We start from the raw sequence: 17697 nt of genomic DNA on the forward strand, positions 1-17697 counted from the left end.
CTGTCATTTTAACGAGAGGTTTGCTTAAACGTATCTATTATATTACAAAAGTTACAATTAGAGAGTTTAATTTTCTATATAAAAATTTGTTTACAATGGCAAAATGGAGCTAGCATTCAAATTATCTTCAAATCAACAGAACGGAAAGTTCTCAAATTTTAATGAGAGGCGTGCTTCAATCCGTTTTATTACACCAAAATGGTTAGAAAGTTTTAAAACGGATAAATTAAACTAGTAAACCCAAGATACCTTGAGTGGATGTATTAAAAAATCCCACACCTCGTAGTTTTATTTTTCACAGGAGGGAGAGGAATTCCAGCTGACGCTTCTATTTTTTCCCACACCATACGCATTCAAATACAATATATTATAGTTTTTACAAAACCAGTAAATTGGCCACAGACATTAAACACATTGCAACAGAAATTGAGTAATCAATAGAGACGCTTTAAATCCGCAATAAACGTACCATGAATATCACCATAAGTTTATAACTTTTGATATCATATCATATATAAAATTAAAAAAATCCATGAACGATATTTAAGACGTAAAAGTACCAATTTATTGAAAAATCTAATTAAAACATAGCAATTTAATAATTCTTAACATTAAACCGAAATAAAAAAGGTCCGCGTTGCGACGTAACTCCACAAATTCAGAAATTTGTCATGCGCTAAACCATTCTGTTTCCGCAGCAAGTGGGCTACTTAAGGCGACCTCGTACACGGACTGTAATTCAAATGTTAGTTGCATTAATATAGCGACAACTTATAAATAAGGATAAGATTTAAATAGCTTGACGATTGAAACTATTCACTTTTACCAAAGCCTATATATAACCAGCCGTATGTTTGCCAGGGCTACCTCAACAATAGTACTATGGCAGTGCAATAAAGTAGGTTGGGTACCAAAGTAACTAGCGCAAGTTAGCAAAATTTGTAACTGTTCTGCCAAAAATAGCTCTTACTTAATACAATTGCGAACTGTTACCCGATAACTATGGTCATTCTTATAGGACGTAAGCAAATAATTTATGTAGGGAAAGATTAGTGTCGACAGAACTGTTTCACCAATAAGCTTTCGTTGAGAGTGTCCTGTCCCCTGCACTGCTCTGGTGGTTCTTCCTCAACAGGATCACAATCTGGATGAATTTCACCATTTTCGGGCGTCTCTTTAATGGTTTCATTATCCTCTAACACGCTATGTTTCCGCTTTACGCCCATTTGAACCGGTGAAGAAACGTCATCTTCTTGGCATGTACTATCAACATCAAACGGTACTAGAGTGTCTTCATCCTTCTCCACTTTGAGGAACACCAAGTCACGAATGAAGTGTCTGAAGAAACGTACAACGCGGATCTAAAAATATTTTTAAAGTTTAAAACGGAGGATTTAATATCTCGATTTTATAAATAGATAATAAAAAGTGGTGAAAGCCACACAAATCTTTAGCTGGTCAATTTTGAAAAAACGGACACAACAGGGTACTAATTATTAAGTGGATCCATACAATCTAGTCCATCATAAATACAAGACTGTGAAGTAAAACTCACTTGTTTCTTGACTAAATATTCCCACATAGTGATGCCTCTTTGAAACCACATTACGGGAACACTAATAATGGCTAATGGTAGAACGAACGCCAAGAAGGCCACAACAGGCGTTATGAAGACTGCGTTGAAGACGATTGTTAGATACTCCAACACAACCAGTAATAATTGGCAATACAATTGGTAAAATACGACAACCTGGAAATAAATTAATATCGAGTTCAGTTATTGTTCAATGAAGCGTACCGATGAAAAATTTAATAATTTAAACTTGAGGAACCCTTAAAGTAACATGCGGCTCCATTATCACCCCTAGCATGCTGGCTAATCTTCTGGACACGAATTTTACCTTGCCAAAGGCAGGAACCAATCAGATCTAATGCACTAGGTCCCATTGGTTCCTGCCTTTGGTTTAACTAGCCTTTGCCAAGCTTAGCCAACGTGTAGCAGAAAAGGCATCTTTCAGGGGTATCAACGGAGCCACCCTTTGCTTTAAAGTAGGTGAAGCAAGAAATACGAGGGAAATATAAGACCATGTGTTGAAGGGTTTCATCTTGTAATGAAACGAGGAAACTTCATACTAAAATCCTTAACAACTAACCCATATTACAGTTCTTTTACAAATAAAACACGTAATATAAGACTTAAAAATGTAATTCGTTACTATCCCGTGAGTTCTACTAGGACGAAGCACCCGAACTAAAGGAAAGATCAAGATTTAATAACTTACCACAACGATAAACAATCGAAATGTTGCGGAAATAGTTTCAACGAATTTAAGTAGCAAGTAATAGATCAAATATTCGGCAAATTTCAAAATTATGTATGGGGCTTCCAACATACTACATTCAACGCGCGAGTTGGCTTCAGGTTCTCCAGCAGTAGTGGTTTCTAAAGCTCCATTTGATTCTTCTTTAGTTGCCATTGTCGTGGCGTCTTAGCGGCTAAGCAAGACAGCGACTGACCCGAGATACGTAAATTTGAAAATTGATTGATTCGGAACAACAGACACAGTATTTATATAGATATGAGATAAACATATTTTTTAAGTATGCCTATTTCCCGAGAACGGAAAAACTTAAAATATATGAATTAAAAACATGAATCGGGCACAACGCGATCTCTATTTGTCACAGTATTGGAAGTAGTTTTTTGTCCTATGATTCAACAAGTAGCCGCACGCTAGTGTTTCAAACTCATGTAACTCAAGCTTTTGAGCGACAAAGTTTGAGGGAATTTGTCGCGTGTCGGTGTCTCGTGTCTGCCGGAGATTGCTTGACCCCAAACACCCCTTCCATCAGCACATTTTTTCTTAATCATTTAAAACTTTAATAGATGGCAATTATTTTACTTACAGATTTAATTTAACATTAAATCGAAAAAAGAAAAATGATTTATTTCATGAAATTCTTTCAGGTGGGTATTTTAAGAGGGGCTGCTAACTCCCTAATTTGGTGTACACCCCTGAATGAATTCAAAAAAAAACATTTACACGAGAAGAGCCTGAGTTCCCCAAGTTTATTCTATGAATTGAAACGAAGTCTCATGAATTTAAGAATATTCCAATAAATTCAACTGACTTCCCAAAAATAACTTATGAATTCTTATTATATTTCCTGAATATTCAGGAATTCCAAAATGAATTTAATGAAATCACTTTAGAATTTGGAATTGACGATGTGCAATTGTCGAATTCAGAAAAAAAGGAGAAATTCAAAAATCTGAAATCAGGTGTAGGTACACCATCTTGATAGAGATATAGCAGCCCCATCAGTATTTTAGAATGACCGTTAAACGTTGTGGGGAAGGATGCTTAACGAAAGAGACCCGCTATCCCGTTGTAACTGTTGTTGACGGCTGTCTTTCTGGACGAGGCCAAAACGTCCTTTGTCGTTAGAAAAGGAACTCGGGTCCCTTTTACACCCCCGACGTGAAGTGACGTTTCCTCGAAATTCAAAATACTCTGAAATAAAATAAATAAAATAAATTCGTCTCTTTGAGCTTTTTTGAATGCGCACTTACTTGTGTTTTGCGGAGAAAATCGACGCCCAGTGTGATATCAGGTGGTGATGTATCAACTGTGAATATAATAATTGCTTAGTGTCAATTGTGTTTGAAAATTAACCTCGCATCATTGCAGCTATGGTCGTAGAGATTTCTTTAACTGAGTAGTAGCATCTATGTTATCTTTTCATAAATACTATTCTAATCAAAAGCAAGTAACTGCTACTAAGGCAAATATAAAAACAAACCTAAAATATTATTTTTATTCGAGTAATAGACTATTCCATTAAATACTTGTAGCGACACAAACGCACAGAGGCAAGGCCGCCATCAATTAATTGAATGGTCTATACGTTAATACATTGCCAAATAGCTTTCGTGCAGTCCGGAACTGCTGCTAAACACGCAATTACTTTCGAGCATAATAGACCCATAAATTTATTGCATAATTAGGCTTAGTATTTTTATTGATTCTGTGGGGAAGTAAGGAGAGGGCAGACGAGGAAAACAATATTTACTGCTCTTACAGTACACTAGAGGCAAACTCGCTTATGGTTATGAATAATAGAGTAAGTATACGCGGGAAAACCGAATTACATTTACCATCCAGGTTTGCACTACGAAACCTAAGACCACGAAGAACCAAAAATATGCTAACGCCTCGAAGAAAGCGGGAAAAGGTAACGTGAGAAAGTAGCTCAATGGCTGGTCCACCAAAGAAGCTAGAGAAAGGGAGACTTCGCGTCGCAAACATCATCCTGAGAACTACGGAAGGATGTCATACACCCAATGCCCTAATTGCTGTTATTTCTAGGCCTATTTGATATTCATTACTTTCACAAAAAGCATCACTAAAGACCACGCCACACATTCCTTATCCGCGTCGACGGATCTAGTGCGATCGCCTCTTCACTGTCCAACGTTGGTCTAACTGTATCGTTCCTTCAACAATAAATCAATGCTCGGTCAAACATTGATTTATTCCATATATTTGTCATGGGGCAAAGATTCGGTAGTCGGCAAAAAGGGAATCTGTGGCGCCGCCTTCTATAAACACTTTCATTTTCTTACCAACGAAGAACTGTCCGACTTGTTGCCAAGGTCCAATGCTGAGGTCAATGTATTTGACCTTTCCTTTCACCAATGGTTGAGTTACCATACTCGGTAGTGGACTTCCGGCTGTTCTCGTATCAGGAATTATTTGATCCGATAATCTAACGTGAAGATTTTTTAAAGTCAAGACCATTTGAAGAAACCACTTGAAAAGTACTTATTACCTCAATTTCTCAACCATGTCCATTGATATAGTTGAAAAGACAGTTGATGTACTGACAACCGCGATGGCTTCCATGCCGTTACACTGAAATTGAACAAGATACACTATAAGTCTTTAAAACATATACTAGGTTCGAATTTTTGTTTTTTGTTTTTCAGAAGAAAAATTAAAATAATGAATATTTCAAATCAATTACGTTGTGCTTAAATAAGTTACCTCGCATTTAATAACTGGCGGCACATGCATTCTACTGGTTCTATTTTCGTCTTCGAGTGTTAGTAGTCCTTTGGTACCTTGTCGAGTGTCCAGGAAACTGTCATACTGGCTTTTGTCCCACTGTTAAAAAACACCGAACATTTCTCCACAAATACAAATTCACTTTGTATAAATTTTCTACCTTATTTTTAGAGTTATTTATATCTTCATCGGACGGTATTCGATGAAATCGGTTGCGTTGTCTTCGTAGGGCTTGTTGTCGGATGTCAGTTTGTAAGATAATGGAATCATCCATCTTTCAGGCGTTTGTAAAAGTGATAGCATCACTTAGTCTACTGATATTTCCTGAAACTAAATTGTTACATTTGAATTTCGTACCTATTAGTACTTGTAATAACTTCCACTAGAGGACGCCATCCTCTTAACAAGGATGACGTCATCTAGGAGAGGAGTCCGTGGAAGGCTCGGCTAGCGGCCGGCACTCGGACTCGCGCAGTCATAGACTCCAGTTATGCAGTCGAATAAACCATATTAATTCTTAAAGCAATGTGTCATTTAATCACACTTAACATGGTGATAGAGGTGGGATGTCGCTAACCTCGCTTCTATTTCGTGTACTACGTTTTTATTTCGCGTTTCGCGTATCGAATAGCACGGTAATAACGTGTTTTAGTCGCGCTATTGTCTCGTTCATTTCGGGCCTTGGCGACCACGATGACGTCGTTCAAGAGTCCGCCTGTTTTCGTTCCCGGCGCGGACCCCGCTTCTTCCTGGACAGAATACAAAGAAAGTTTTGAGATTTATGCAGTCGCTGCTGATTTAAGCACTGCAACCGTAGCAAAGCAACGTGCTACGTTTTTACATATATTAGGCCCTGATGGGCGTCGTATTTACAAAACTCTACCAATTTTACCTGTTGGTGACGACCGTACATTGGCTGTGATTTTTGAGGCTTTCGATGCCTATTATCGCCCATATAAAAACATAACGTATCTTCGGTATTCGTTCTTTCAAACGACACAAAGTTCGTCGCAAACCTTTGACAATTTTTTCACTGACTTAAAGACGAAAGCGCAAAATTGTGAATTTTTGACTTTGACGAACTCACTTATCGCCACTCAGCTCGTGTGCGGTATTCGTAGTGACAAGGTCCGTAAAGACCTCCTTGCAATACCCGCTCTTACGCTCGAAGAAGCCGTGACAATCTGCCAGGCTGATGAAATTGCTTCTCTTCATGCTGGCGCGATGGGGTCCGCTAATATTGCTCCCAAGGCTCCATACGCCGCGCCTACGGTTGATGCTCTACACCGCCGCCCTCCTGGCCAATCTGGGAACCGCTCACGCGCTCAATATCCTTCCAACGGGGCTCCGCAATACCAACGAACCAATCATCCTCAGCCTTCGGAGAACTTTCCGTCCCAACCTCGTAGTATTCCTCATAACGCTACCAATCGCCCGCCTTCGTCCAACCGAACGCCGTCTAACCAAAATCCAAGCCGCACCTTCCAACGGCAGCACTATCCGTCCCAACGACCTTCCCAGGGGGCTCGTTGTCCTAACTGTGGCCATCCGACGCACGTTTCCGGTCCTTGCCCGGCCCGTTTATCACGCTGTCTCAAATGCCAACGCACGGGGCACTGGGCTACGGTTTGTCGCTCCGCCCATGCCCTTCACGAAGAAGAATACTATCCCGAACCGGAAGTCCCCTTTGACCCTGACCTGTCCTACGTCGATCTTCCCAACGAGTACTGTTCTTACAGCCTCACCCTTTGTAGCGAGATTAATCAGCTCCAAATCGCTCCGCAGTTCCCTGGCGCCACTGAGGATGAAATCCATGATCGTATTTACCTTTTTGATACCCCAGTGACCTTCAAAATAGACACTGGGTCACAGGTGAACATTATTCCTTTCAAACTGTATGACATGTTCAACTCTCGGCCCGCCTTGCGGCCACCACAGTACAAGGTTATGGCCTACTCGGGTCACCCTGTCTCGATGGCAGGTGTCCTCGATATCCCATGCTCATCCTATACCGCTGCGAACACATTCCCTTTTTACGTCACCACGGACGATCGCGTTCCCATACTGGGGGCAACCGCCTCTTTACAATTGGGGATCATACAGCACCATTGTTACCCTCTGGGTCCTTTGCCGTCCAAGCACGTCTCCGCTTTGGAACCGGGCCCGCTGATCGACGCTACGCCCGATGACATTATAGCCCAATACCATACAGTGTTTGATAACGTTGGCAAGCTGCCCGGACAGCATCATATCGAACTAAAGACTAACCCTATACCATCCATCAGCGCCGCTCACCAGGTCCCGCACACTTTTCGGGAACCTGTCCGCCTCGAGCTTGAAAGAATGCAACAACTGGGCGTTATTGTTCCGGTTTCCGGCCCTTCCGTTTGGGTTCACCCGATGGTGGTCACTCCCAAACCGGATGGTTCCGTTCGCATCTGTCTGGACCCACGACGGCTGAACGCTTCCATCAAACGGCAACCGTTCCCCCTACCAACCACTCAGGAAATCTTTGCGTCCCTCAGCGGGAAGAAAATTTTTACCGTCCTCGACGTTCAAAGTGCTTTCTGGCACATAGAACTTACTGAACCCAGTTCACACTTATGTACCTTTGCGTCACCACATGGTCGATTTCGGTACCTTCGTTACCCTAATGGCCTCGTCACTGGCTCGGAAGTTTGCCAGCAAACTCTCCGCCACATCTTTCCCGTGAATGAATTCCCAGACGTTCATATATCGACCGACGATTTTCTCATGGCCTCCCCTGACATTGCCACCCACACATCGTTATTATGTCGTGTCCTGGAACGGGCGCAGGCTAGTGGCCTCTGCTTTGGAAAGAAGAAAATGCGTTTAGCAGTATCACGGGTCAAATATATTGGCCACATTGTCACTGAAAATGGGGTGGAGGTGGACCCCGCCAAGGTGTCAGCCATTTGCTCCTTACCCCCACCTAAGGATAGAGCTGCACTTCAAAGTTTTCTTGGCATGATTAACTACATTATGCGTTTTCTGCCAGGAGTCAATGCCGATACAACCCCTCTTCGCGCACTACTAAAAAAGGATGCCATTTTCCAATGGGAAGACGACCATCAACTTCACTACGAATCTCTCAAGCAGCTCGCCTCCACAGCTCCTGCATTGGCCTATTTCGACCCTAATCAACCAATAACGCTCTCTGTTGACGCCAGTCAAACCGGCATTGGTGCGGCGCTTCTCCAAAACGGCAAACCTGTCGAGTACGCCTCCACCTCTCTGACCCCTACGCAGTGCCGTTATGCCCAAATAGAAAAAGAATTGCTTGCCATTGTATTTGCGTGCGAGCATTTTAATTTTTACGTTGCTGGCACCAAGTTTACTGTGAACACAGACCACAACCCTCTTCTGGGTGTTGTTAAAAAACCGATCCACCTACTCTCACCTCGGCTTCAACGGCTCCTCATGCGATTGTTTCGGTACCACATGGATTTGGTGTACGTTCCCGGCTCCCACTTACACATAGCCGACATGCTCTCTCGGGCTCCGCAACCGCATATGCTGGTCAACACCGACCTCCTAGAGGGCCCTTATACCGCGGTTTACGCCACATCAACTCTACCGCTGACCCAACTTGACCGATACCAGCAAGCCACTGCCCAGGATCCCATCCTGCAACAGCTGATACACTTTTCGGCCTCTGGCTGGCCCCGCTCCTCCAAACAACTGAGTCCTGATTTACGTCCTTACTGGGCCCATCAAGACGAGCTCCACGTCATAGATGGCCTTTTATACAGGGGTGCCACTCTCGTCGTTCCGGTCTCGCTTCAACAGGAAGCGCTCCGGACCATCCATGGCTCGCACCAAGGCATTAATTCCTGCCTTGCAAAGGCCAAACTCCATTTGTTTTGGCCTCGTCTGTCTGATGACGTTACGCGGTTCATACAAGCTTGCGACACCTGCAATAACAGGGCCCGCGTTAATTACCCTATGCCGATGCATCCCCACCCAGTACCCCGGCTCCCATGGGAGACCGCGGGGACAGACTTCTTTCACGTCGGTTCCAAATCTTATATCATCCTAGTGGATTACTATTCCCGTTTTGTTGAGGCACGCGAATTGAACAGTACCGCCCTCCCTAGCGTTATTGGGTTTCTCCAACCACATTTTGCCCGCCATGGGGCCCCTCAACGACTGGTCTCCGATAATGGCCCACCGTTCAATTCTGCCGGTTTTCAACTTTTCCTCGAACAATGGGGCGTTGAACACATCACTTCGTCGCCATACTACCCCCAATCCAACGGTTTAACTGAGCGAACGATTCAAACCATCAAGAATTCGCTCATCAAGGCTCAACAAGATGGCAAGGATTTGTCTTTCGTCCTCATGGACTATCGCTCCACCCCCCGTGGCATGCTCCCCTCGCCCGCTGAGATGTGCATGGGCCGCAGAATTCGGACGCCTTTAACCACACATACGGACACACTCCATCCTAATTACCCAACTACCGACGACCGTCAATTACTTCAACAACAACAAGATCGCATGGTCACACGTTTTAACGACAGGGCTACAGCCTTTCTCCCTCCGCTACACATAGGACAACGTGTCCGTTACCTCGAAGGCCACCGCAACTGGTCCCTTGCAACGGTGTTGTCCATCGGCCCAGAACCTCGCTCATATGTCATCCGCACTGATCGCGGACAAATATTTCGGCGCACGCGTTCCCACCTCCGACACGAACCGGTTTTCGTTGCTCCGCGCTTTTCGGCACCACCTCCTCTGGATTACGCCACCCCGGTACATCCCCCCATCACGGTGTCTACTCCTATGGCTTTCACTACCGTCGGGGACGTACCCCGCTCCACCACTGATGTTGACGAAAACGCGGCTTATTATGCAAACATTCATTCTGACCACCATTCCACCACTATTTCGGCCCATGAGTCCCACCTCACTGATGCTGAAGCCACGATGGCTGACGACGAGGCGGAGGATGACGTTAGAGCAGAGCGACCCACGATCCCAGTCTCAAACTCCCCTCCCCCAAATCCTTTCCCTTCCATCACCACTTCTCCTACCAGCACTGGTCTCCCCCGTGGCCTACCCGCCTTTCCTCCCGTTTCCCTGCCACCAGCGTGGCCCACAACTCGTTGTGGCAGGCCTAACATCCGGCCCCTGCGCTTCCAAAGCTCACCGGCCGTTTCCGAAAGGGATCCGCTACAGACGAACCGAAGAGAAGACGTGAAGAAGAAGAAGAAGGAAGATGAAAAGAAGAAGAAAAACAACACCTAAACAGAACTGAAACAGATAAGGCAAACGAACTGAGCTAAAGCCGATAATAAAGAAGATACACAAAGACAATTACATTTTACATTGTTTTTATTTTTATTCATTTCTATTTAAAACTGTCGGAAGAAATACATTTGTTTTTATTCATTCATTTCTATTTAAAACTGTCGGGAGAAAAAGAGATGTATTTGTTTTTATTCATTCATTTCAATTTAAAACTGTCGGGAGAAAAAAAAGATGTTACATTTGAATTTCGTACCTATTAGTACTTGTAATAACTTCCACTAGAGGACGCCATCCTCTTAACAAGGATGACGTCATCTAGGAGAGGAGTCCGTGGAAGGCTCGGCTAGCGGCCGGCACTCGGACTCGCGCAGTCATAGACTCCAGTTATGCAGTCGAATAAACCATATTAATTCTTAAAGCAATGTGTCATTTAATCACACTTAACATAAATTGTACATAGTAATTATTGAATAGAGGAGCATTTATACCGACCCACATTTTTTTTCAGTAACTATACCAATTCGAGTTAATTTTTAATACTTTTGGGATAAAAAAGACAGACATGAACCACCAACGTAAGCCGGATTTTAAATATTAACTTTTTGTAGAATATGCCAAGTAATGTTCAAATGTAATTAAATAATAAAAATAAAAAAATGTCTTTATGTTTTACAACCAAATTTCTGATATCACAAAGTGTAGTTAATGCTATATTTTAGCTAATTTCGTTAATTACTACAGCAGCGATTCTTATTATCTCAAGTATTTAGTATCCTTGCAAAGGGAAGAAATAGAGCTCAAACATTATCTCTGTTGATAAAAACCAAACTTCTTACACTTCAACGCGATGGTATTAATAAATAAAGGGATGTAGAGAATGCAATATTTTTGCTGTATAATTAATCGAGAACAGATTGTTGTAACCCACGTAATAGTATGTCTCTCTTACTATCACGCACTTGAAAGACTTCCCAGTATCTCTTATAAAACAAAAGATCTTACACTCCAAAATGAAGAAGTCAACAAGAGCTTAATAAATCGGACCCCGAATCTTGTAACCCAAAGTATTTAAGGTAGTTGCAAAGAGAAGAACTAAGACTATCACCAGGAGTTCATAATAACCCGAAGTACGAAACTGTTTAAAAAGCCCGTAACAACAAAGTTTCGCCGTAAAGCTCAGCGGATTCATACACCGCTTAACTCCCAAAGAAATAGTTACCCCATTTTTTAGCGCCCACGCGCATTAACTTACACACTTCCGGTTTAGCACTATTTTTATCTTGTGATTTTGAGAGCGAAAATGGCTCACGTCTGCTTCTGTCGGAACGGTGTAAATTAAGCCTTGGCTAAGAAGTTGGCTTTTAGTCGGGGTTTCTAGTGTTCTACAAAACATCTAAACGATCCTCAATGATGTTTTGTTGTGATATGTGTGAGTGAGAATTCCGTGGTTAAATTAAAACGGTTTGAACAAATTTATTCCCAGTATCTTTAATATAAGAATTGCAACGTGTTTCTACGTCCACCATATCGCCATTTTTCTTTTCGACGGAGATCCCAGCCAACGGAAGTTTTGGAACGAAAACCAAGGAGCATAGATACCACTACGATATATTGTAAGGTTGTATGTCCATAATCAGGCTAATCCTTTCTATGCGCAACGATAGAATCTTGTTGTTCGCGATTTTTACCATTAGCTCTATGGCCAGTTTCATACTTCCCCCCCGAAGGGGGGTTATTATGAACTCCTGCTAGCACATACTAGAATAACTCTTGTAAAACCAAGTTCTGACCTCCCAAGAGTAGGTGTCAATTAAGGAATGGGGTGCTAATTCGCATAATTACTCTAGCCCTAATTATTACTACTATAAATATGTATAAGAGTTAGAAAAGGTAAGAAATATAATAAAAGCATACTCAAGAAGAGATAAATTCCTTAAAAACCGCGTTACTTATCAACCGTTTTCAAAATATAACTTTTGTATAGCTTTCCTATAGTAAATTTCAATGGCACAGTGTTATGGGAAACAATTTTAAAATTGTGTCAGCAAGGTTTGAGAAAAGCAATAATAAATGGGTGAAAAGGCGATTGATTTGTTGTTTAGGAAACGAAAGTCGTAGATCACTCACCCATGTCTCTCCTACTGACCCGTCTAAGAAGTGGGCGGCAGTCCCGTTCTACTTTGTCCCACAACTATAATCCGAGTCAAGCAACTTTTCCGCCGGCTATCGGGGTCCGGTCTCTACGGGAAGTCAATTACCTACAGTCCGAACTTCTAGCCGACGTTCCTCCCAAGGTATACATGTACGAACGTTGCCTAGCGACAATACTACGGACAATTTAAAGAGCCGACAGGTAGATGTTGGTCGAGGGCTAACAAAAATCGATCACTTGGTCAGTAGCCTATGGAAATGAAGAAATCGCGTGCGGTTTTAACACTAACTTCGTTCGTACCTACTGTTTCTGTACTTTTGACATTTACAAAGAAAGGCGGGATATACGCGTACTTGTAAACGTTGCGTCATAGACGTAAGTACGACGATGGCAATATTTCATTCGGTTTTGGAGCCTTTTATTGGGATACGCAACACCATGCACACTGTTGTTTTAAATTTGATATCAAGTTTCAGGGACGTTTACTAATATTGTAACTGATTTACAGTTCATAATGGAGGAACCAAGTTATCTGCCGTCCTATTTTAAATTAGATATGGCATATAAAACTATAGCTAAGTATCCCGGTAAGTGGTCCACGGACCCAACTTTGACAACAAGAAAACAACTTTCTGAAATATATATAAACCTAATCAGTAGTCGGGAGAAATACTTATCATCACTTCTTAGCGCTCATTAATGTACTTTTAACAGTTCGGTGCTGTACTTCTTATTGCTATATTACTTATGAGTGAGAAGACAAACACATGCGGCTATAAATGAAAAACACGTATCGTAACGCACGCACACGCTGTATATATAGAAAACCCATGACTTTACTTCAAGGACTTGGCCTTCGTTTCACGAATACGCAACTACTCACTTAAACGCAATATTTAATTTAGCACCAAACATTGTGGTAAATGTATGCGATATGCAAATGCAAATGGATCAACAGCATCTTTTAGAAACCTCGGGGTATAGTTTTGTACGACTTAAACTTAGTTTAACGATAGTTAGTCGATAAGTTTTGTTAGGAGTAAAAGCAAAATGAATCTTTAAATGCAGGATCCATCTGACATGGACGGTGAATTATAATTCACCGAACCCATTATTTAACTATAGCTACACATTAAACCTTTGTGTTTATTTTTATTCTTTACATCATTTAGCAGATTTTGAATCTTTTTCTTTCGGCAATGAACGTTAGGGTGCAGAGAAAATGACCGGTTACGAGCAAGAGAAATATGGGTTCCAAATCATTCAAAGTCAAAGGGTCAACCACAGTTTCGGCTGAATCAGCGTATTTTCGAATGCTTAAGTCAATGTGTCTTTCATAAGGAGTGCGTTGTTGGGTTTCCACGAAACGTGAAATTCTGGAAGAAATTTTTAATTTAAATTAAAGGGATTTCAATTAGCAGCTTTCTAACTATTGATTCGTTTCCTACAATGCCTGTGCGTTTGGAGTGTGAAATACCGAACGTTTAAAGTTACCTTAAGTTGATTTTATTTAAGAGGATCTTAGAGATGTTTTTCCTGGTCTGAAAGACGACCGGAACTGGGAAGTACTTTGACTTGCTGAGATAAAAAGGTTGGGTAGAATTGACCATGTAACCAATTATATTATCCACAACATCGACTACGACGCATTTTCCACTCAAAATATCTTTGTCCATCGTCCCATTATCGACCAATTTGTCATAATCATCCGAGTCGATTACTGATATTTTATTCGATATAGCTTGATACTTCTCAAAGTGGGTGCTCAACTTTCGTTAAATAGACCATTTGCTAAGATTAGTATCATTTTCGGACGAACAATTTCGAATACTCTCTCCGTATACCGCTTCGAAGTGTTAATGTAGTATTAATTTTATACTCACATATATAATTGGATTTCTGGCGGGTGACATGCCGGGTATGGCAATTCGGGCATTCGTAGTTATCAATTGATCCAGGGTGTTGATGGCGTCAGATTTTGTTATGACATAACCGGCTTGAAAATTTCCATTATAAAACGCGAGAACCACCACCACTTCAATCAAAAGCAGTAGAAAGACGAATTTGGAAATGAACGTTTTCGGAGCGTGACTCTGAGCTGTAATAAACAAAGAAGCAAACGCAAAAGCCTAACTGGCGATGGTTTACCAAGGTCTGAACGAGTTCGCACTTTTGTTTTTTTTGGGGACAATTTCCCCGTCTTTTCATATTTTAACCCTTTTGGCCCTTCTTAGAGGGCTCAGTCATGGAAGAACTAGCCTCTTGGCCCTACTTATAGGGCTCAAGCCTCAGCCATGGAAGAATTAGGCTTGTTCTTTCATGGTTCAGCGTGGATTTTATAAGTAAGCGCATTTTCATATGACAGTATTTTTACAAAAGCGTGATAAATTGCGTCATTTAGTCAGTAAGGTCATGTTTGGTTTGGTTAGGTTTAATTAGGTTTCTATTGGGACTCCGATTCAGGGACACTCTTCAAATAAAGTCAATCGCAGGTTTAAAAAATATTATATTACGTTTTTGAAGAAAGCTTCCCCAATTGTTAAAGATTTGCGCCCAAAATGCTTGGGCCAATGATCTTGAATTGCCCTTCTTCTTGGCTTCGGACAATGTTCTTATAATTGAAACGGCTACTATGTGGGAAATGACGCATAGCCAAGCTTTCGTACTCAAACTAAAAAACACGGCGTACACCGGTTGAGAAGTACTAGCTTGATCCGAAGACAGGATCGCCGTGAAAGTCGTCGAAAATGGAGACGTTATCGTGTAGTTGACGTCAAAATTTGGATTCGGAACAATTTGAGCCGCGATTAAATCAATCTTCTACAAAGACAAAACTGTCTAAGTTGAAGAATTATCTGTCAGGACATCTGTACAGTTGGACAAGCTTAACATTGTCCACGAATTGTAAAGAAGGCATTGGCGGGAGGGTACAAAGGCACCACGTGACGCCAAGATACAAAGACAATACAGGGGGTGGGACTGGACACTTAGTTCGGTTGTTTTTTGCAAGAACGCAGTGCTAATTCCCCGAAGTGTTAGTTTTCGAATTAAGTTTCTTTGAACCTAGCTTTTTCCTCAGTCACGTGGTGCCTGTGACGTATTTCAGATAATTTTTACCCACCCGTCACTACCATATTAACAGTCCCTTTAAGTAAGCGTCATGAGTTTGAACGCGGTTTATCGTATTTTAAACCATGTTCCATAAGATAATACCTGATGTATGAGCTTTTCTCGGAGTTCCGGCCATTCGTTCGTAGCATTTTCAGCTTCAATGAACTGTAACCTACAATAGATTGTGTTTTAACGAAGAACGAATTTGCGTAGACCTACTTGATGAGATAATGAATAAAAAGAAGTCCCACGTTAAATTAAGTCTTTTAAACGCGAAGTCGATGACATCATCCAAAACCTCCACCCCGAGCTTGTAATTTTCCCAATAATCCGTTCTAGTATAATTGTAATCCTATAATTAAAATTTAATAACTTTATTAAGAATTAATTTAAAACTAAATGATCTTTTGGGCATCCCTAAACAGAATCTCTAGAAATAAAAGTCTTGTTAATGGTTTCGTTTCGGTGCGAAACTACAAACAAGACTAAATCCAAAAACCAAGTTCTGAGAACTCAAAAATTCCCTCATTGTCTAAATTTAAGGTGGTGCATGCACTACCACTACTATTTTTTTTATTATTATTTTAATTAAAAAAGAAATAATTTTGATGAAAACGAACCCGATAAGTTCCAAGTTTTAACGCCATTATTCCAAAAGAAAGAAATCAATGGATAAAAGAAGAAATATCTGTTTGATACATTTCTAGATTCGTCTCGTTTCAGGCAATTGTGGTTAATATTAGGCTTTGAATGCGGTTGGATTACGTTTCGCACCCGTTTTCTTTACAATATCGATCTTATCATACTTTTCCCAAAGCGTAAATTAATAATTCAAGAAAAAGAAACGAATTTTCGAAACCGCAATTATTAATAAATTCATATTCTGACACTAAAGTCTGGCATTTTCTCTAGCCATAAATTTTAATTAGTTTTTTTTATACACAAACTAGAAAGAAGTAGTTACTTCAGTTAAACTCAACTATAGGTTTAATGGGTTTAATTTTATTTATTTATTTTGAACATGATGTCCGCCATTTTTTAAAACAGCAGTCCGAAAGGTAACAACGTCGAGTCTCTTTATATCAGGGAGAAAAGAGGTTACGGCTCCGTCACTCTCTCTCTCCTTCAAGTCTTTATATTTCGTTATAATGTTAATGCAGCTGCATTCGGTTAATACTTTATCATAGAAACTATTGGCCTCGTGAAAATTTCAGAGAATAGAGTGCGAGGCTTTATTTTAAACGGGGTATACACTCTTTTACAACTACACCGCTTAAAACTATAACAATATTAATAGCGAGGGGTTGGACATTTGCCGTATTAGTGTACAGTGCGGGATTATAAAATTCTCAGATTATGCTACGAATTGTTAAATTTTTACTGTTATTTCAGATATCACTAATATGTTGTAGGATTTTTATGTTGAGGGTGTTTTTTTTTTAAATAAGGAGATTTCAGCAATTTCTGAATAAGGTTTTGGTCGATTTTCGAAGGAGATATCTAATTAAGTTTTTAATTCTGAACCTTTGAATAAGATTTATGAACTAAACTAGAATGGAATTTTTAAATAATATTTCTAGAATTTATGGTATGACCGTGTGAGATACAAGGATTTCTAAATTTGAGGCGAGATATCTTCGTTTCTAAAATTTAAAGAGAGATTTTGGACAAGTGTACTCGGATTTTTAACAAACGACCAGCCCCTCGGTTACGCGATATTTACGTTATTTTATAACATTGACCAAATGCGGCTGATAAAACAAGAAACACATTCATATTCTTTATACAATTCTACCTCTTTCTCTCTTATATTTTACCAAAACTTCATTAATTTTAACTTATATTAAACACGCTTCGCGATGCACCATAAAGTGATATAATTTAATTAAAATAATTAATATACATTAATTTTAACGAATTTCGCAATGTACGCACAACGTAACCATAAATGTCTCGCATTTTCCCTTTATTGTTTACTTGTAATATTACAAAATATTTATGCCCAAAATTTTTATACTTCAAATGCGAAATTTTTGGGTTTAGTTGAGTCTGAACACATTGTTATGAATATGTTGAAGGATTACATCACCG

General features: G+C 40.6%; 4 protein-coding genes across 7 annotated transcripts; 1 reads left to right on the top strand and 3 right to left on the bottom strand.

The window, feature by feature from the left end:
- Positions 1-606: 606 nt before the first annotated feature.
- On the bottom strand, positions 607-2711 carry LOC149673947 (uncharacterized). 2 transcript variants are annotated; one of them, XM_089839992.1, is made up of 4 exons: positions 2283-2711; positions 1556-1750; positions 1074-1361; positions 607-732 (listed from the first exon to the last, which is right to left on the bottom strand). In XM_089839992.1, exons 1-4 carry the CDS (start codon positions 2475-2477, stop codon positions 670-672), a joined length of 741 nt encoding a protein of 246 aa, XP_089696118.1. In that variant the 5' UTR covers positions 2478-2711; the 3' UTR covers positions 607-669. The 2 variants fall into 2 exon arrangements, with proteins under 2 accessions (XP_089696118.1, XP_089696119.1); XM_089839993.1 differs by having other exon boundaries at positions 637-732; positions 1066-1361.
- A 168-nt stretch (positions 2712-2879) lies between these two features.
- On the bottom strand, positions 2880-13462 carry LOC149673948 (nuclear receptor-interacting protein 3-like). Of its 3 annotated transcripts, none has more exons than XM_089839754.1 (7): positions 12471-13462; positions 5230-5399; positions 5049-5168; positions 4834-4916; positions 4628-4770; positions 3575-3630; positions 2880-3515 (listed from the first exon to the last, which is right to left on the bottom strand). In XM_089839754.1, exons 2-7 carry the CDS (start codon positions 5341-5343, stop codon positions 3366-3368), a joined length of 666 nt encoding a protein of 221 aa, XP_089695880.1. In that variant the 5' UTR covers positions 5344-5399; positions 12471-13462; the 3' UTR covers positions 2880-3365. The 3 variants fall into 3 exon arrangements, with proteins under 3 accessions (XP_089695880.1, XP_089695879.1, XP_089695881.1); XM_089839753.1 differs by lacking the exon at positions 12471-13462 and adding an exon at positions 10789-12130; XM_089839755.1 differs by lacking the exon at positions 12471-13462 and adding an exon at positions 11596-12121.
- Positions 5763-10340, top strand: LOC149673949 (uncharacterized). Its single transcript, XM_089840036.1, has one exon. It carries the CDS (start codon positions 5763-5765, stop codon positions 10338-10340), a length of 4578 nt encoding a protein of 1525 aa, XP_089696162.1.
- Positions 13463-13625: 163 nt separating the features above from the next.
- Positions 13626-17056, bottom strand: LOC149673950 (uncharacterized). Its single transcript, XM_089839758.1, has 7 exons — positions 16227-17056; positions 15858-15958; positions 15709-15778; positions 15009-15315; positions 14379-14593; positions 13990-14264; positions 13626-13871 (listed from the first exon to the last, which is right to left on the bottom strand). Exons 1-7 carry the CDS (start codon positions 16251-16253, stop codon positions 13664-13666), a joined length of 1203 nt encoding a protein of 400 aa, XP_089695884.1. The 5' UTR covers positions 16254-17056; the 3' UTR covers positions 13626-13663.
- Positions 17057-17697: the final 641 nt, after the last annotated feature.

The sequence above is a fragment of the Phalangium opilio genome, unplaced genomic scaffold (genome assembly GCF_054372755.1).
Source record: "Phalangium opilio isolate 3A_F unplaced genomic scaffold, DU_Popi_V2 ptg000048l_1, whole genome shotgun sequence".
Lineage (NCBI taxonomy): Eukaryota > Metazoa > Arthropoda > Arachnida > Opiliones > Phalangiidae > Phalangium > Phalangium opilio.